At 39.6% G+C, this 21451-nt stretch overlaps 1 protein-coding gene across 1 annotated transcript in view; it reads right to left on the reverse strand.

The window, feature by feature from the left end:
- Positions 1–21451, reverse strand: part of LOC117522780 (exportin-1) — a 98319-nt gene that overhangs the window by 69804 nt on the left and 7064 nt on the right. Inside the window, exons 2-3 of the mRNA XM_034184167.1 lie at positions 20271–20402; positions 16805–16906 (exon numbers count right to left, since the gene is read on the reverse strand). Of these exons, the coding sequence (XP_034040058.1) occupies positions 16805–16906; positions 20271–20396 (228 nt within the window). The 5' untranslated portion in view covers positions 20397–20402. The remainder of the gene's footprint in view (positions 1–16804; positions 16907–20270; positions 20403–21451) is intronic.

Raw genomic sequence — 21451 nt, forward strand, 5'->3', positions numbered from 1 at the left:
TCATGGAGTAACTGGTGTGTCTCATAAGAAACAGCAAGACCACCTACAGAATTAGCCCTGTATTCACTTCTAGATGCTCTGTAGTGATGTTTTTCAACCATTACCCTCATGGGACACCCTATACTGCATGATTTCCAGATAGCTGAATCGAAGTATTGAGTTAATTAAGTGCTGTCAGACACCAGATTAAAGCCTAGTATCCACGTGTTTCCGACAGTTTCCAGGTGGGCTCCAGATAGGACTGGGAAGCAAATGGCATGCAAAGCCATAAAAAGGAGAGGAGCCAAAGCTGGCAGTGACTTTGCCACTGGTGACAGCTGTTCATGGGAGAGGTGGGACAAAGTCACAGTTAAGTCATTCTCAAGAAAACAATCTGCAAGTCTCAGGTTAAGTCTCAAGTCAGCTTGCAAACAATTGGTGGTCATTATGACTTGAGACTTGACGATTCACGACTTGAGAGCGACTTGCTGGTGACTTCATCTCACCTCAAATTCACGGGATGGAATTTTTTGCCACCTGCTTGCTGCGCTGTCACGGTGAGCTTTAGGATAACAGACTGGGTACAGATCTGCATCAGTGTTTGGAACAAATCTAATGCAGTCAGCTTGCAGTGGGGTTCCCGGGACATTGTACATGGTCGGTTAAGCTGCTGTGAGCTTGCCAGTCACCTGGTCGGGTTCCTGGTGATTTCTAACGCTGTCAAAATTTTGAACCGTCCAAAATTTTGTTCCTAATTACCACAACAAGCCCGATACTCCAGATGGTGGGCGACATACTTCAGGATGACCATGTATGCTTGCAGATGGATTGCGACGGGGTTGGTGATTATTCCGTGAGTTTACAGTTTTTAAACTCACTAACAGGACACACGTGGACAAGGAGTTTTAGCAAACTGGATGTTTATGTAGCGGGGTACATGTAAAGTGTGCAGTGCAGGGGTTCCATGAGGAACTTGGTTGAAAAACTGCTTTGTAATAAAGCAGAAAGGTAAAACAAATTTTATTTATTTGTGAAAAACAAGTTTGCTAATTTTTCTGTTCCTTCAGCTTACATTTCAACTGTAGGGATCATCAATTCAAGAATCAAACAATTTTAAAAAGACCAAAATAAAACGTTGTGTGAAGTAATTTGTTAAAAGGTGGATGAATAATGTGTGACTATCTTTTGAGTGGTGCAAAATCTTCTAGAATGTTAGTATTTCACCTTTAACTGTGAGTTTACTGAAACCACCTCAGTGAGAGAAAGTATCAAGTGGAAAAGTGACAAACAATTTGCAACTTTGTACTGCCAAAGAAAGTAATAAAAAGTTTTTGCCAGATTATGTCAGGTGAACAGAAGGGACAAGAAGAAAAGCGAGAAGGGTCCATCGTGAAACAGCAAAACAGCAGGGTACGAACAGAGCCATGATCCCTACAGGTGAAATTTAGTCATCAATATATGGACTGTCTACAATGGAGCCTATAATCATCCTCTGTCCAAAGAAACATATCAAAAAGAAATGGATGAACAGAATTCAGTCAAAGGGAATTTAAAAAGGGTAGACCTTGTGGAGGCCTGCCGTCAAAGCCTAGCTGTGTCATGATGCACAGGATGACACACCCCTTTTCGTCCTATTACAAGCCATAAACATAATGGAACATTGTGATTAATATCAAATAGTCACAAGTTGAATTAATTACATTTCTTCAAATGTTATTACTGAGAAGAGAAAAAAAAAAAAAAAAAAAAAAAAAAAAAAAACAACAAATGAGCTGAAATTCCTTTGAGTTTATGCACTTTTAAAGAAAATCAAACAAGACAAATTCAGAATTCCAACAAGATTTTTTGTTTCTGCTTTTCATTTAATGCCCTTTCTCCCATTAAAAAAAAAAATTAAATCTATGAATAAATAAATAAACTAAACTGCCATTGCATCACAGACAATAGAAATGACTGTAAATGTTTAAAAGACAGCCACACAATCATTCTTTTTTTAGAGGCACACAAAACAAGCAATAAACAAATGCCATCTTTGCTTTGAGGAAGTCTTGCATGCATTGTACTAATTTCATATTTGAACATTTTCTTTCTGCAATCGTTCATTACAGTGAAACAAGTTTAAGAATCTTTACAAGCCTGTCTAATTTGCTTTAGTCATGCAATTCTGAACTTTTATGAAATTTTCCAAGTGCATATTTCCACCAAAGTCACACATTCACCTTCCCCTTTGTATCCATCATGTTGTATGATTATCAGAAGGTTTTTGCAATTTTGTGGACTAGTCCCTTTATCCAGCTCTGACCAAAAATCTAATAAATGAATTCCAGGCCAAAGACAACTTATTCAACAATTTTAATGAAATCTGAATATTTAGTACTTGAGTAATATCACTACTAAGCAAACAAACACAGATTCATTCATATTCTATACCTGCTAACTCCACTCAAGGGTCACGGGGGTGGCTGGAGCCTTTTCCACCAGGCATGGGGCAAGTCCATACGCAAGGTTGGGTAGGATTACTTTGAAAGAATACATGTGGATTACATGTATGTATGTACATACATTTGGTTTACTTGTAATCTGATTACATTTCAAAGTAATCCTACCCAACCTTTACGCACTGGACAGGACAGCAGTCTTTCACAAGATCTCTTTCATGGATCCATCTCTTCCTGCTACACACACAGCTAATACAAGCTGCCCGAGTTTTGTGTACATCGGCCTTTTAAGTAAAAATTTGTGATATTGCATTGTGGGAAAATGGTCGACATGCCACGCTATATGTGATCACATCACACTGCAGTTTTGTTTATCGGGTGCATCAGGCAGGGGTGGTGGCCAAGTGGTTAATGCGCTTGGTTTCAGTTCAGAAGGCTCCGGGTTCAAATCCCACCCATGCCACATTTCTCCATGTAATGTGGAGTTGCGTCAGGAAGGGCATCTGGCGTAAAACCTGTGCCAATTCAACATGCAGATCCACCTTGAATCTGCTGTGGTGACCCCGAGTGCAAACAAGGGAGCAGCCGAAGGGACTTATTGGTGTCAATGGTTCCCAGACTGCATGGTTGGTGAAGCTGCAGAATGTGTGTGAAAGCTGGTCGGTTACCTGTGGATAAGAAGTGTCAGCTTCTCAGCTTTTATTCAGACTCCTCATGATCAAAACTGTATGCCCTCTGACTGTTCTACAAAAGTTAATCACCCTTTCTTGTTTTGCATGCATGTAATTCTTCCCGAGATAGAATTTCTTAGTTGTTTCCTGGTTAACTTCTTAATACTGGCACATCAGATGTAGTGTTTGATTCTGACCGGTCTGCCTCCTCCTCCAAGGAAAAGGCAGTCCTGTCATGGTTTGTTTTTGTGTGTTGACCAGTTGCCTGGATGAGACATGTATTTTTACGCACAAAGCGGAAGTACAAGAAAATCAGGCAGCCTATATTAACAAAGATAGGTGTGCTCAACCAGTGAAGAACTAGGAAACACCAGATTTGACTAGTCCACTATGTTTGCAGCAAATGGAAAACATGCAGGGCAGTTTGCTCTCCAGGAACATGGTTGGGGAAGTCTGCTGTGCACCTCACTGTGAGCAACTGCTTAACATAATGTGATTATTGTAAGAAATATTGCAATACAGTAAACGTGCGGTAATGCCACAGTCAGGTCCATAAGTATTTGGACATTGATGGGTTTTGCGGGTGTTGAAATTAAACAATCAAGGTAATCTTGCAGTGCAGACCTTTAGATTTAATTCAAGGTTTGTTTGTATTTTAAGCATGAAATTAACTATTTATTAATTACAGTCATTTGTTTTCATGGATTCAAAATCAACTGAACAATTTCTCATTTTCAGTAATGACCTGGCCAAGAGGTATCAGAAAAAGCAGTTTTTGGTGGATGTAACACTGTATGTCCATTTTCAGTCCCCATAAATAATTGGGCACGCTTATCACTGTTAATGTGAGCCATCATTTTTACCAGGGTTCCCACACATTTTTCATTTTAATATTCCTGATTTTTTTTTCATACTTAAAATTTTAAAACTTTGTAGATATCACCGTACAAATAACTACTCATTTATTTAAATAAATGATTGAAAAATCCAACTGTAAACATGTACTGTATGACACATTGTGGCATATCACCATATAATATGCCAAGTTAGGATATATCATAATATTTAGTACAGCTCAAAATTTCTATCAGCACCCCTGGGTAAGTTCTCTACACGTTTCCCTTCTGAGAGTAGAATGCGCACTGCCGCGATTTTGTTTACTCGCCAATGCCTCTAAGATGGCCAAACAGCTGGGTCATGTGCAAAATTGCACATAATGCTGACATCACAGAAAATACTCTATTGAGGACCTACGGGAACAGACTACACAGTCTCCACTGATTCAACACAGATCCAAAACACACTACTGCATGTCTTTGCTTGGCTAAAACCAACAACTTAGTTCTCCGATCCAAATATTTAATCAAAATTTTAGGCTACATTTTAATGTACAATGTAGTGACAAAATTCTGGAAACAAATTTTTTCCTTACTTATCCAGACTTGGAAATGGCTAAAATTAAATTCCATACTGTGTAGGAACCCTGTTTTATAGACAGTTTTCTTGAGACAAATGGAATGGATACATGAACATTTTCAAGTGACAGAATGTGTCTTGGGATAGGCTCCAGCCTCACTCCTCACCCCATCTCTATGACTCTTAAATGGAGTAAGCAGGTATAAGAAAATGAATGCGTCTTAGACGTCATTTACATCAATCATTAAGATGCACGAACAGCATGGTACTGTATGCTAAGTCTGTCTGGAGCAGGCAGTTCTTAAGAACTGAGTGACCGTGCAAGAAGGAAACTCATGAGAAGCCACTAAGACACCCTACTACTCTGAAGGAGTTATTTTTATTTTTAATCTAATACATCAAGCTGACTATGCGTGTGTGCTAGGCATGGGAATGTCATTACTGACAAAGATTCGAAATGCACCTTGATATACTACCACTGATACGATTCGCCTCTTTTCCTGATTCGATGTGATTTGATATGTATTTGATGGGGGATTCAATTCCTCACAATGTGATACGATGCCATTTGGTGCAAAACAATTAATGATGGGTACTGATAAGATTTTATTGATATCAATGCTATTATCAATTCCGCTTATCGATCAGATTCGTTATTGATTCCCTTATTTCTGTGTACTAAAAGTAGGCTTTACAGGTTTTCTACATCAACATTTTAATTGAGTCTTAAAGTAAAAAAAATATGAAGTTGGTCACTGGATCCTTGATGTACATGATGGATCCTTGATCTCTGGGCAGAAATAAAAAATAAAAAAAAGTCTGTAGTTTTTGCAAAAACATTTCCTTTCAGTCATTAATGACACAAATGTCACTCCAAAGACTGAACTGAGCTCTTCAGCTGGCTGCGCTGCACGTCAGGATACAATTCATAAGAAACGGAGGACGTCTCATTTTTGGAGAGAGAAAAAAAAATGCTTTAGATTGGTTGTGGTTTATTGTTTGTATTATAACATTTGGAAAGAGGTGTCATTTGATTTAAAACGGCGATTCACTCTGAAGTTATTAATTACGACTGAAATTTGTGTGGCTCTTTGGAGCTGTGCACTTAGTCCCACGAAACAGAGGATGATATTGTTAATTATTATGATTATCACCATTACTCAGCATGCCTTAACCCAGCCACTACACCCTGCTATTGAGGTGGGTGCCGTCACTGAGGTATTACCTAGATTTACAGACTTTGATAGTATCTCACTAGGCGTGCTGACAAAACTCATAACGTCTACAAAAAGCACAACCTGCTTATTTGATCCTATACCAACAAAACTGTTTAAGGATCTGTGGCCCATCTTGGGCCAACGGTGCTGGAAATTAATCTCTCATTAACTTCTGGATCTGTTCCTAAATGTTTCAAATCTGCAGTGATTAAACCATTACTTAAGAAACTAATCTTGACTCTAGTGTATTGAAAAACTATCGGCCGATATCAAATCTATCATTTTGCTCTAAAATTCTGGAAAAAGTGGTGTCACGGCAGCTCGTAGACTATCTTACTGAGAATAATCTCTTTGAGCCACTGCAGTCTGCTTTTAGAAATATCATTCCACAGAGACGGCTCTCACGAAAGTGGTGAATGATCTTCTGCTTACAATGGATTCGGACACCACTACGGTTCTGTTGTTGTTAGATCTCAATGCTGCATTTGATACAATGGATAATCATATTCTACTTGATACGCTGGAAAAACATTTTGGGATTACTGGGAGTGCCCTTGCATGGCTGACATCATACTTGACCAGTCATTCTCACTGTTTTGTACAGTAACACTACCTCTAACCTTAGTGACATGAAATTTGGGGTTCCACAGGGGCCTGTTTAAGGCCCCCTGCTTTTCTCCCTTTATATAGCACCCCTTGGGCACATATTGCGGCGTTTTGGGATTAACTTTCACTGCTATGGTGATAATAGTCAGTTATACATGCCGATAACTGCTGGTAATCTCGTTCACATAAAATCCTTAGAAGATTGCCTTGCAGCAGTGAGATGTTGGATGTCTACAAACTTCCTACTTTTAAACTCTGATAAGACTGAAATGATTGTTCTTGGTCCAGTGAGACATCGGCATCAATTTGACCAGTTAACACTCAGCCTAGACTCGTGTGTCATACATCACACTGACAAAGAGAGGAACCTTGGGGTAATTTTTGATCCTACATTGTCCTTTGGCCTCCACATTAGAAATATTAGGAGGACTGCTTTCTTCCACCTGCGAAATATAGCGAAGATTTGTCCCATCCTGTCTATGGCTGATGCTGAGACCCTGATCCATGCATTTATCTCTTCTAGATTGGACTACTGCAAAGTTCTATTTTCTGCTTTACCGCAGTCTCAGCATTAGGGCTCTCCAATTGGTGCAAAATACTGCAGCCAGACTTTTGACACGAAGCAGAAAGTTCGACCACATTACACCCATTTTGGCATCCCTTCACTGGCTTCCTGTCCCAGTGAGATCAGATTTTAAGGTTCTGCTACTACTCTATAAAATTGTTCACAGACTGGCACCTCCCTACCTAGCTGACCTAATTAAACCTTACATACCAGCCCGGGCTTTGCGTTCTCAGGGTGCAGTACTTCTTTGCAGGACTACTTTACTATAGAGCTTTCCCTTATCGTGCCTCTGTTCTGTGGAATGATCTCCCTGCATCAATAAAACAGTCAGATTCTGTGGAGATTTTCAAGTCCAGACTAGACGCACTTCTTTTCCCTTTCGTATGGCTAGCATACTGGTACTAGGGATGTCCCGATCAGGTTTTTTTGGCCCCGATCCGATTTTGGCCCCAATCTGATTTTGAGTATCTGCCGATACCGAGTCCCGATCTGATACTTTAAAAAACTGAATGAACAATGAACAAATGCTAAATATATAATAATTTCATTTTAATCACCTTATTTTATTATTTATTACTTATACAGTGCACTTCTCCTCGAGGTAGCTTGAACAATCAAGTAACAATCTACCAGACTTAAAAAATGTACGAATTTCCATGTTATTTTATTTGTCTAAAAATAAATGTCCAAGGTTCCTTATGTTAAACAAGAAATGATCTAATCTGAAATAACAGGTGGTTTTAATTTACAGATGAAAGGTTTCTAAAGAACCATTTATTGATTTAGCTATTTTAATTACAAGTGTTCTAAACTTTTTTAAACAGTAATCAGAAATTTTGAGGTAACAAACAACAACAACAAAAAACATTTCCAAGGATTTTTCTTGACACGTGGTTTCTGCACTGATCTGTGGTTCAAATCCCAGCCTGACTGGAAAATCACTAAGGGCCCTTGGGCAAGGTCTTTAATCCCCTATTGCTCTTGGTGTGTAGTGAGCGCCATGTATGGCAGCACCCTGAGATCAGGGTGAATGTGAGGCATAATTGTAAAGTGCTTTGAGCATCTGATGCAGATGGAAAAGCGCTACATAAATACAGTCCAGTTACCATTTGTACAGATCAGTGGTTTCTGCCAATAGTCTTCCGTGTTTTGTCCCGGCGCGTCATTCCTATTGGACAGCGCGAAGCTACGTCACAGCTCAGAGCGTCGAAAGTTCAAAAGTCAACTTAAAAAGTAAAAAAACAAACAAAAAAAAAAACAATTTATATTTGCGTCTTGACAGTCCTCAGCATACCCCTCTGATGCTTTATCAGTGTTCAACAAGTTCAGAGCAGCGCAGCGAACATGATTGAAGATGGAAGCTCTTTAAGACATGCTCCTAAATGTGATGAGTGCGCACGTCGCTCATGCACACACCATCTCTCGCTCCGTTTTGCAGACAAACGATCACAGGACAATTTGTTTTGTCTTTTTGTTAATCAGATGACAGATCATCGTCCTGAGGGAAAGTGTCCATCATCCTCTTGTCATTCCATCGAGGCGTCAGGCTGAGCGCGTAAACACACAAACAGCAGTTCTGCGAAAGAAACTTTGCGCGCGTTAACTCCCCCCACCTCTGTCCAGGTTACAATTCCATCTCTTCTTCCCACATTCACTGCGCAACTCTTGTTCCCTTTTCTCCTCTGGAATCGGTTTCAGCCACACGCGTGTGCGAGAATGTCCTGTTGAACTTATGTTTTTTCTTTTGTTCATTTAAAAAAAAAAAAAAAAGATTGGGTTGAACTTTGACCGCGTCAGCCTGCCGACAAGCGGCAATGCACGCTCCCGTCAGAAGTGTCGCATCAAAAGCCGAGCTAAAGCGACGCTTCTGATGCCTCGAAAAAGCAATGCATCTCACGCCTCTGATGCTTCCAACGCGTAAAAGGCCCATTAATCTTGAAATAGCGCTGATCAAAATAATGAGGATAAAATCTATATCAGATTCCTGATTGGGATGCAACGTCCGATTTCGATCAAGTCTGAAACTACGTGATCAGGCCTGTTTCCGATCACGTGATCGGATCGGGACATCCCTAACTGGAACAGTTTTGTTTTACGCTTTTTACTCTTTTAATTCATTTTATTAGGAAACAGAGCGTGCGGCGGCGTTAACTTTACTTAAATTCTGGGTCTTTCAGTGAAGCTTGTGGCTAGCGGCCGGCGATCACCTTAGTATTTCTTCTGGGTTTTTTTTGTTGATTAATGCTAGCATATTATACAGTATTTCTTGTCTTTCTGATGCCTGATTCTGTTTTTTCTCTCTGTTTAAAGGTGCAGCTCCATCTAGAGATGGGAGTTGTATTTGTGTTGGTCTCTCCTGTCCTGTGCACCAACAGCACTTCTTGTATATTAGTCTGTGAATTTTTCTGTGAATTGTTCTGTAATTTATGTTTGTAGCATAGCCCAAGCAGAGGGTCATCCCTTTGAGTCTGGTCTGCTTGAGGTTTCTTCCTCAGAGGGAGTTTTTCCTTACCACTGTTGCTCTCGGGGTTGGTAAGGTTAGACCTTAGAGCGCCTTGAGGCAACTCTGTTGTGATTTGGCGTTATATAAATGAAAATAAATTGAAATTGAAAAATTTAAATATCACCACCGCTGTGTTGGTCACTTGCTCCAATCTTAACAACACTGCTGCAGGCTGTATTCTCACAGCACAGCCTGAGCACAGCCAGCCCCTCCTCTTATTTCAGAGAATATATGTATATGAAAGAGAGCGCTATCTCTCTCTCTCTCACATACACACAAAACACAAACGCTCTGACAAACCGCTCTCCTTTGAGTTCCAAGCAGATGAAGAACCAATCATAGCAGCTTACTAGTAGTGGAGTCAGTGAGCTGTGACACAGCGTGACCGTGGCAAAGAGGAAAGGGAAAGAATACATACAGAGTACTGTGAGGTACAACTAGACTGCACTGTATGTTGTTTAAGTATTGAAGCTGTAACTTCCATGCCCGAACGGTCCCCCTAAAAATCGGTCCCCTCCGATGACACGGTTCACAGATTAACACCTTGTTTCTGCTTCAAACTGCACTCCAGTCATCATCTATCTCAGCGACAGATATCTGAAGCTTTTGTACAACAATCATTTCCACATAAATTCAGCATTATTTCATCATAAAAGGCAGGGGAAGCGATCAGAGCACTGCGGCTAAATGAGCTGCTAGCTGATGCATTTACTGCGCGTCAGTCATTTCAAAGTGTCACGGAATTTCGTCTCGTTTCTGCTTAAAACTGACTTCAGAATGATTTAAGACGTTTTATCGTTATCATCTGATGGTTAATTATCCCAATCATCCACTTGATTGCTTTGGGTGAAGAGACTCCGTCTCAGACGTGCTGCTGTGGTCCGAAATGACGCATGCGTAGATGCAAAAGGCGGACCGATTTTTAGGGGCAGACCGTTCGGCCTGAGACACCGGTCGGCACAGATTCACACCTGTGTCATGCATGATGTTGCGTTCAAGACAGCTGAGAAAACCAGTGTTGCCAGGTCTGTAGAAAACCAGCAACTCTCAAACCCCACCTAAAAGTCAATAAAATCAGCAGATAAACTAGCCCAATAGCACAATTCAAAATATAACCATACATACTCAACTCAATTAAATTAAATCCCTTACCATTGTTACCTGTGTGCTTATGCAGGGGGGCTGGTAAAGTTAGACCTTACCCGTGTGTAGTGCCTTGATGATTTTATTCTTATTCACTTACATAAATGAGAAAGGGAATAACATGGATTTTTCCTCCCAGTGCTGATATCAGTATTTCTGGGATACTTACAATTTATGTGTAGTGCCAAACGACCCACAAAAACATCTATATGTTCAAAGCGAAATTACCTCTGTGTACATGTGTGTAACTTCAATCACGGAGAAACTGGGAGAGCTGACATTTTCCGTTTGGTATGCTTATGTATTCTGTATATTGATAGGACAAATATTTTTGGAGAAATTAAGGATATTAGAACAACAGTGAACAGTGGATGTTGACATCACCATTGATCAGTCCCTGGAACCAGACAAGTTCTGAACAAAGGAAATATATCAGCCTTGCCCGTTGTAAAACATGACAACTAAATCTGCCAAATAATAAATACAATTATTCACAAAAGTTTCTCATTTTAATTTCCTGCACTTTCAGTTAAAAACATTCTGGAAACTTTGTATAATTTATTACCACCCTTGAAAAATGTCAGCTACATATTTTCTAAACACTACCCAATCTAGAATCCCCCAACGCGCTAGTTAATAAATATATCTAGTTAGCATGAAGACCATTTGACATAAATTCTTCCCAAAGGTAGATTTTGATAGATTTGTGAGAAATAACATGAATCATGTAAAGTGACAATGAATTCATGGAGAATATTGCTGCCCGTGTTGTCAACAACATGATGTAAGAAGATGAAAAACTTACCAGGGATGTACAGTGATGTGAAAGAGTGTTTGCCCCCTTGACCCTTTACATGTTAGATTTTTATTAGGACATCAAAAAACAAAGCAAAAATTCAGGCCTTGTATATTAGAATTCCTAAAATCATGCACTTTAAACTCACAGTGAAAGGTAATCGCTACATCATGAATTAAAAGAAACAAAAATCTAAAAGCCAAAATGATGGTGTGAATAAGTAAGTGACCCCTTTAGTATAGCACATGTAAACCATCACTTTTATATTCAGTTTTCTTCGGACAAGTCAGGGAACGGATACGTGAACATTCCCAAGACACTGACTATGTATTTACATGAATTGTGAAGAAATACAAACAGTATAGCACTCTATGGTAAATCTGTGTGGAGTACATAGTTCTCAAAAACTGAGTGACTGTATAAGAAGGTGAAGAGTGAGGAAAGCCACCAAGACAACCCTGAAGAAGTTATATACTTCTGTGGCTGTGATTAAAGAGATTGTGCATAGCGTAGGTTTTGAATGTTGCATCACCAGTTATACAGCTTCATGATGAAGTGGTATAGAGAAGGTTTAGTGGTATAGAGATGGTTGTTTTCCATTCTCTTCCACGCGTCTTTTTTTTTTTTTGTCCATTTTAAAGCACTGGAGATCATTGTAGATGAACAGCCTATAATTTTTTGCACCTGCGTATAAGTTTTCCCCTCTCCAATCAACTTTTTAATCAAACTATGCTGTTCTTCTGAACAAGGTCTTGAACGTCTCATTTTCCTCATTTTCCTTTTCAAAGAGAAAAGCATGTTCAACAGGTGCTGGCTTCATCCTTAAATAGGGGACACCTGATTCACACCTGTTTGTTCCACAAAATTGACAAACTCACTGAGTGAATGCCACACTACTATTATTGTGAACACCCCCTTTTCTACTTTTTTTTTTTTTTTTTACTAATAGTTTTACTAATTTTTAATATTTTTACTAATTTTCTTCTGGCCATGATAATTTGTGCGTACGTTTTCCTTTAACTGAGCCCAGGAATTAAAATGTGCGCACATTCTCCTTTCGTTCAAAATGAACTCCATAATATGACCTAAACTGTTATCCTCACGATGGGGAGACACTTCGCCCTCAGCATCCTTTTTAATGTGCTTAATTTCCAGATGATGCCATGCTGGGCTGCTGGAGTTCTCTGTATGTCCTTGTGCGCCCAAACCATGATGATATACCCTGACCAGATCCATTTCTAATGGGGAAATGTATTACACTGTCTCCTGATTTGTTGGCTAATACCCAACATTTATGTGTCAAGACAATATTGAGTGCACGTTTTACAAATTGTGGCCACGTCTAAGTAGATTGTGCCCTTGTTTTACTCAGATGATGCTTAAAACGTGCGCACATTCTCTTCACATGCAAAACATTTTGCGATGACAGTTCCAGGGCTCCATAATTCCTCGCTCTCTCTCCCATTAAACTCTGTCATAATTGTGTTTATAAACCAGTCGCCATTTGTTTTATTATACATCTGTGTAGTTAATAAATAAAATAATCTTCACGGACGATTCGTTCGTGCGCATGTGTGAGAAAAAAAAAAAAACACATACACACACACAAAACTGTCTGCCGCTGCTCTCCCCAGAGAGGAAGAGTCTGACACATCAGAGGAGGAGTTTTAAGGTTGATATAAGACTGACTTTTGGTTGTGTAAGTAACCTTTTTTTGATGCAAGTAATTCTTTTGTTACTAGCACCAGTGCAAGTAGGTTAAAAAATGTATTTCGACCCCTGAAATGTCAAACGAAGTCTCCTGTACAAAAGTATCCACTTCAATCACATATCAACTAACCACAGCTGAAACACCAAGCAAATAAAGACATAAATTGGAATTCTTTTTTTGGGGGGGAAAAAAAAAAAAAAAAACCTCATTTACTCCTATCGAGTATTATTTACTTTCAATTTTTTTGCATCCACAACATCCCCTAGGACCTGTCTTTTAGCTGATCCAAACTTTTGCATTTTTGACCTTGTACAAGCTGAGAAATAAATCATCATGTATGGGTATGTGATTTTGGTGAAATAGGCTCTATGGCTTAAAGGGGTTAATGCTTAAATTGTAGTTTATAGTACTCTTAAATAAAAATGCACAACACACGCACACACAGCAGTGTCCAATGCCACTGGCACAGGACTCTTGGTCACATTTTCTTTTTTTTGCTTGTTTTTTATTGCTGGTCCTACAAATTGTATTTTGAAGCAATTTGAATATTTAAAAAAAAATACTATATTGTCATAGGGCAGCATGGTGGCTTAGTGCTTAGCACTGTTAACTCACAGCAAGAAGGTCATGGGATCAATTCCTCCCTGTGGCCTTTCTGTGAGGAGTTTGTGTGGGTTCCCTCCGGGTGCTCCGGCTTCCCACTTCCAAAGACAATGCATATTAGGTGGATTAGAAACTTTAAATTGTTGTAGGTGTGCTGGTGTGAATCTTTGTCTGTCTATATGTGTCCCTGTGACACACTGGTGTCCCGTCCAGGGGGAAGCCCGCCTCACGACCTATGACTGCACCCCATGACCCTTAACTGGAGTAAGTGGTTAAAGATGAGCGAGTGAGTATATTGTCATCTTTGACCAAAAGATGGCAGTGTATACACACATAACAAGATGCTTCCTTGTACTGCTCTGAAAGAGGTACTGTGATTCACACTCCAGAGCAGAAGGTAGCAGTAATGCCAAATTAAGCTGAATGCCAACCACCATAAAACAACAAGATGATTTGAATGAAAAGGACATGCTGGATCATATGGAATGAGTGAAATAAATAAATCCTTCTCTAAAACTGAAAGACCACACTCTTGAATAAAGAGTTTGGACTGTGTGGGACAGCCAGAACAGCAAGAAGCAGAACAGGTAGGCTGATGCAAGCAATTATGTGGTAAAAACATAAGATTTTTATTTAATTTATATCATATTGTAGAGCTGTCTTTTCAATTGGAGTTTAACAAGGATAATTTTCATACAGAAAAGAGTAAACTACTTTTTTGCTGAAATGGAGTAAAGAAATTAAAATGTATATAAGCCTAAGAGTGTCAATGCTATTTATAGGCACTGTACATGCAGGCTCCATAGTGCTTCTCAAAACTCAATACAATACACTGGACATCTGATATCCGATACGTAGCAGAGACAGAGTGACAGAGAAATTTATGTGTTTAATACTGCTTATACAAATTTTATTTAAATGCATTCATAATTTACAGTGTATGGTGTTAGTGTGTAACCCAGCTTTTTAATACTTTAGTTATACAACTTTATGTGTGTTGTATTAGTATTTCTTTTTTTCACATTTTCACCTTTTTTTGCCTTTACACTATCCCAAATTGACATCACAACCTGTATGTCTGTTTGAAAAGATTACTAACCGCAAAAGCTTAATCATTTTTATAGCCCTAAACTCCATGATTGCATAAAACCGTTGAAATAAAATCCTCTGTAATTTTCAGTATTTTAGTGTTTCTAATTACTGTTGAACCAGAGAATGACTCGACTTCAAACTAACCCTTTTCTTGAAATTTAAAAAGGTTTCTGTCAGTTTGTACAAAGTAAATGCAGGGGAGTGAATTGTCCATAGGTGTGCCTGCGGGTGTGACTGTGTTTTGGAAGGTTTTACTAAAAACAAGACCTGAAAGTTCAGATACAATTTGCCAGAAGGTACATCTGAGATGCAAGCCTAGATTTAATGTTTTGGTGAAAGAAAATCCTCCTCTATACCACTTCATCACAAAGCTGTACAACTGCGGATAAAAAAAAAAATGCAAAAAAGCACTATGCACAATTTCTCCAATCACAGCCAGAGAAGCCTATACCATTTGTATTTCTTCATAACTGATGTAAATAAAGTTCAAGACATATTCAGTGACTTGGAAATGTCCATGTATAAATCCCCTGACTTGTCTGAAGAAAATTACCAATAAAATTGATTATTTACAAGTATTATACCAAAGGATCCGTTACTTATGCAACCCATCATCTTGGCTTTTATATTTTTAATTAGTTTATATCAAGTTGTAGAGATTTGCTTTCAGTTTGAGTCTAAGGAAGATAATTTTAGAATTATTTATATTGAGAAGCCTGATTTACTTTTTGTATTTGAAATGCCATAAACAAATCAAAATGCATGGAATATCAGGGGCTGAATATGTTTGCAAGCCACTGTATGTAGATGTATAACTGTATACAGAAACACTTTATAAGATGTGTTATCTGTATTCAGTCATTTTAAAAGGTCAAATATGTTTTGCAGCTCTAGAAGAATTTTATTTGTGGCAGACGGGACAAATATGGCTCTTCTGACAGTAAAGGTTGCAGACCCTTGGGCTATAGAAAAGTCTAAAAACAATTTCATAGTACCCAAATTTTGTCCAGTGTTACTGAAATTGGTAGACTTGATTTTCAAACCAAACCTCATAATTCTGTGTATATGGCTGTTTGATTTTTCATTTGGTACAGATAAATGAAATGAGTGGCAATGCTGCCAAAAAGGAAGTGAGGCAATATCTAAGCAACGCTTTGATGTATAAAACCCAACCTTGGTACTTGGGCTGTGGACCCCATTGTTAGGTTAGCATTAGTGAAATTGTATGATACATGTTGAACAGGGGTGGGCAACTTGCTCCAGAAAGGGCCAAGAGGGTGCAGGTTTTCTTTGCAGCCACTGACTCCACCAGGTGATTTCACTGATTAATATCACTTTGAGCAGATATAATCAGTGAAATCACCTGGTAGAGTCAGTGGCTGCAAAGAAAACCTGCACCCTCTTGGCCCATTCTGGAACAAGTTGCCCACCCCCGATGTGGAATGTTGGTTGTATTTTCATTTATTCTCTATACCTACGAATTCCAATTAAGGATCGCAGGGAAGCTGGAGCCCATCCCAGCAGTCATAGGGCATGAGAATATGGACAAGACACCAGTCTATTGCAGGGCCATATACAGACAGACAAACCCACACACTCACAGCTACAGTCAATGTCGAGTTTTCAGTTCACCGAACCTGCATATCATTGGAAGTGAGAGGAAGCCGGAGCACCCACAGGGACCCCACACACAGGGAGAACATGGAAACTCCACACAGAAAGGACCAGGTGGAAGTGATCCCAGGACCTTCTTGTTGTGAAACAGCAGTGCTAACCACTAAGCCACTTGGCCATATATTTTTCTTTTTTGTAAGAGAAAACAAAACGGTTACAAAAAAAAAAAAAAAAGGTTCCTTGGGCATTTTTGTCAAATATGTTAGTATACCAAAGGAGGGCTGATCAAAAAAGTAAACAGCAGTTTCCTCAAAATATTCTTGACTTATAACCTAAACACTGCTATGAGCTAGTGTTAAAACTTCTCAAAAATCTGTGTATAACATACACTCCTTCCTCAGAGCAAATATATACATTTTGGCAATGGTTTCTGGAGTGAAGCAAGCTTACTTTGGTGTTCATATTCTGAGAGAACTCCAAAATGGTGTCCACTCTAGTCCAGGCATCCGGGTGCTCTTTTAGGTGCGTCAACACCTCTTGTGCCATTCTTTGCTGTAAAACATATGAGCAGCAACATTAACAGATGGATGCAATGAACAGACTTACAAATGCACTAGTGAACATGACAAGTCATTTCAAACCTCATCTGCATCGCAATGCTGATCCCCTTGCCAAAAGCTTATGATTGATTTATACTGCCAGCACAACATGTTCAGGGCTCGCAAAATCACTAGCCCGACGTCCCGGGGCTATGTACTTTTTCACTCGGGCTACTAAACTTTTACACCCCCTGCCTGATGGGCTACCTAAAAATATACCCGATATCTTGGCTGGCTGAGGATGAGAGGAGACGGCGCCGTCCTTCTGTGTGTTACGTGCGCAGCCAGGCGCTCGCGCTCGCTCTCTCTCCCGCCCGCTTTCTCACACGCCGCACACACGAGCCAGCCGCATGTTCACGAAGCACCGAGTACGATGAAGTGAGAAGAATAGGAAGCAAAACAGTTGCTGGTTTAGTCTGCAGTCACCACGCTACTAGGCAGAATTGAAGCATCGCAAACACTCGCCAATATAGACGTCTTTTGATCGTAGGTTAATAAAGTAAAAAAAAAAAAAAACGCACATGTGCGAAACAATTGTTTATTTATTTAATTCATTTATTCTTTTTTGAACACAGATGGATTTACGTCGATATTTTAGTTCTGTGCAGCCAAAAAACACAAGTCAGAATGAAGAGGGGGCAGAGAAAGAGGGACAGTCCAGCACAGATGAGCAGGCAACCACACAGGACCAGGCCAGTTCAGCGTCAGAGCAGCCAGCCTCCACAGGAACAGAGCGACAAGCCAGCCCAAAAAAGAGTTCTGAAAAATCAGACTATGAAGCAAAAAGAAAGAGCACATTTGTGGTTTCATGGACTAAGGAATTCCCTTGGCTGGAATATGATAAGGTGAACAAAACAATGTTCTGTCAAGTGTGTCGTCAATTCCCTACAATTTCTGACTCCAACAATGATTTTGTACTTGGTACTAGTAATTTAAGGAAAGACCCCATCAGAACCCATGACAACTCACATACATAAGAAGTGCATTAGTGCCCAGTCTGCAGCTTTATTCCCAGAAGAGACACCAATTGCAAAAACCATACAACACATGAACAAAGCACAGCAGGATATAATGACTAGACTTTTTAGAACAGCATTTTATGTTGCAAAAAGTGAATTGCCAATGGAAAAATTTGGCAGTCTTTGCAAACTTCAAAAAGCAAATGGCATAGATGTAGGTTCTACTTACCACGGTGACCATGCCTGCAGAGATTTTACGTATTAGGGCTATAGCAGAAACCTCTAGAGACCAGATTCAAAAAGATATCAAAGACAGCAGGTTTTTGACTGTGCTCGCAGATGGGAGCACAGATGCTGGGGTTATTGAACAGCAGCTGGTTCATGTTAGATATGTAAAGGGAAATGGTGACATATCTACCTACAATGAAATGCCACAGTCAGAAGCTCAAATGCTGCAGGGGTTCTAGAAGCCATTGATGAAGCTGTGGACCATGTAGGCATCAGTGCAGACATTTGGGGAAAAAAAAAGTGGTCTGTGCCAATTTTGATGGTGCTGCTGTAATGATTGGAGAAAAAACTGGAGTAGCTGGGCAGCTCAAAGAAAGGGCACCTCATGTCATTACTATACATTGTGTTGCACATAAATTAGAGCTAGCAGTGCTGGGCAGCATTAAAGATTGCGAGTACCTAGCAGAATTTGAAGACACACTCAAAAGCATCTTTAAGATGTATTATTATTCGCCAAAAAAGAGAAGGGAACTGACTGAAATAAGTGAAATACTCAATGAAAAACTGGCACATTTTAGTGGCCTAAAAAGCACCCGGTGGCTGCCAAGCAGGCTGAGATGTCTAACGGCTGTGGAAAAAACTACACTCAAACAGTTACCCATTTGGAAAACATGTCAGGAGGAAGTGGTGTTACACCAGAAGAAGATGCTGCAAAAGCAAAGGGGATTGTGCAGGAGATGAAAAGTGAGAGATTTGTTAGATTTCTGCATTTTATGTTAGATTACAGCACAATCCTTTCCAAATGCAGCACTGAAATGCAGCATGACAAACTGAGCATTATGGGAACAAATCAGTTAGTCGAGAGCACAACATCACGCCTAATCAGCCTTAAAACCAAGCCAGGTGAATTTCAAAAATCCCTGGACACCAAACTCACAGTAAATGATGATGAGAGTATTTCTTACAGTGGAACAAAACTCACAAAAAGCCAGCGACCTGTTGGGGGCGATGTGAAGACAAGGACACAAGTGCCATTAGTACACTGTTCCTGAAGATTATTGACAACACAGTTAAGTACATGGACAACAGATTTAAAAAGTGCCATTAGTACACTGTTCCTGAAGATTATTGACAACACAGTTAAGTACATGGACAACAGATTTAAAAATCTTTCTCAAAGACCCTTGTCTTGCTTCCAAGTTTTTGACCCTTCTACTCTTCCCAGCTCAAGACGAGCTGTCAACTTTTGGGGATGAAGAGGTGGACTGTCTTGTCAAACATTTTGACACTTTGCTAAATGAGGAGGAAAAAGGCAAACTTCCAGAAGAATGGATGGATCTAAAAATGTGGCTTTCAGCACACCGTGGTAGCAAACTAGACACCTTGTACAAAGATCTCTTATCTGCGAATCCTGAAAACCTGTCCCATGTGTTGTTGCTAGTGAAGTTAATGCTGACACTAAGTCCATCAACAGCCATTTTTTGAGAGAGGATTTTCTTGCATGAACCGTGTGAAAACAGTATACCGCACAAGTCTCCAGGCTGAAACACTGAATGACCTTATGCACATCTCCATAAATGGGAAATCAGTGGAATCCTTTTGTCCTGAGACAGCATTTCTGGATGTTGAGCACAAAGGGCACAAGACATATTGTACACAAAACAGGAAAAACTGAGCAGAGAAGAGGAGACTGTGGCACAAGAGGAAATGTCTGAAGATGAGACTGTTCCTTCAACAACTGGCATTTTCTAATTTGCCAGAATAATCCATTTTCTTGTTCTTGTTCTGTGTTAATAAACATTCCAAAAATGTTAATTAGGTTAAATGTGTTATCACTTGCATTAAAACATTAAAAACAAAAAATGGGCCAGTTCATTTCATTTCGGGCTACCAAAACCTGAAGAGTGCCTGCCCGAAGGGCTACTAGGGATTTTGAAATTTTGCGAGCCCTGTAATGAATTAACATACAACATGTTTAGCACCTCGTTTAAACACAAAGCAAAGTATGTGTGTGTGTGTGGGGGGGGGGGGGGGGGGGGGATGCTTGTCAGGATCTTTTAAGTTTCATTCAATAGGAAAGAATTACCTTTAGGCCCATACACAAAAAAAGTTAGATTACAGACTCCTCACCTGTGGTCCCACCCCATGATATAGACAGTTCACCACATTATCCAGTAAGTTGATATCCAGTTTCTGGTTGAAGTCCAGCAGCTGCTGTGCTGCATGGTCTGCTAACATTGTCATAATTGCTGGCATAGAGCTCTGCAAGGACAACAGAGGGAGGGGTCAAAGGAGCACAGAACATAGCCAAAAGGCAAAGTCAGGTGAACTGTGTGTTTAGAAACAAACAGCCAACCACCTAACAAATATCACCAACATCCACCAAAGATGCACCATTGCAAAGTAAGCACATGCTGTCACAAGCCTGTCAGTCTGCAAAATTTGAACAAACGGTATTAGCGATGTCTGTATTCACAGACATCGCTAATACTCCCTAGAACCCCTACAATCTGTTTTTGCCAATGCAGTTAACATGTACCATAGATCTGAGTCTTGCTGAATTTTCTTCTTCAGTATAGTAAAAGGGTTTTTTTCCAGGGGAGCTTTTCCTTATGTAATACAAGGGCATAGACATTAAAATTGAAACAGTAACAGAAAAGCATTTGTCAACAATTTCCTACCACAAAACAGTTTTGAACGGCTACAAACCAAAAATTAAAATTGTTGATTTAACCCTGCTAAATTGAAATAAACAGATTTTAATGTAAAATTTACAGTTTCTCAACAAATGCATGAGACAACTATTCAAACATTTAAAAACAATGTTCCTCCAAGAAAGGCAGGACTTGCGTATTTATCAGTCTGCAGTACACGACATCTTCACATTTTTCAAAGAATACAGCTGAAATTCAGCACATAAATGACAAGGAAGCAAACCTAAGCTGAACCCCCATGATCGCCAATCTAAAATGGCAATGCATCAACAGTTATTCATCAATAGCCGATAACAACATGAGTAAGGGATTACCTTGGGAAACTTTTGTCAGGCCCTACATAATGGAATTATATTCACAAATGCCACTTAAAAATTTACTCTGCAAAAAATAAGCCTTACTTTAGAAGCAGCAAAGACTAGGCATGGAAGCATCTAGGTTGGACCATCACATAGTGAAAAACTGTAATGGAGGGAAGAGGGAAGAGTCATAGTCTAGCATGGCCCATGTGTCATGGGCCTGATGTGATTATGCCCAAAAAGTATCAATTTACTACCAGAATCGCAAAAAACTACCTATGCGATACCCAACCCTAGT

This window comes from Thalassophryne amazonica, chromosome 13 (assembly GCF_902500255.1).
Source record: "Thalassophryne amazonica chromosome 13, fThaAma1.1, whole genome shotgun sequence".
Lineage (NCBI taxonomy): Eukaryota > Metazoa > Chordata > Actinopteri > Batrachoidiformes > Batrachoididae > Thalassophryne > Thalassophryne amazonica.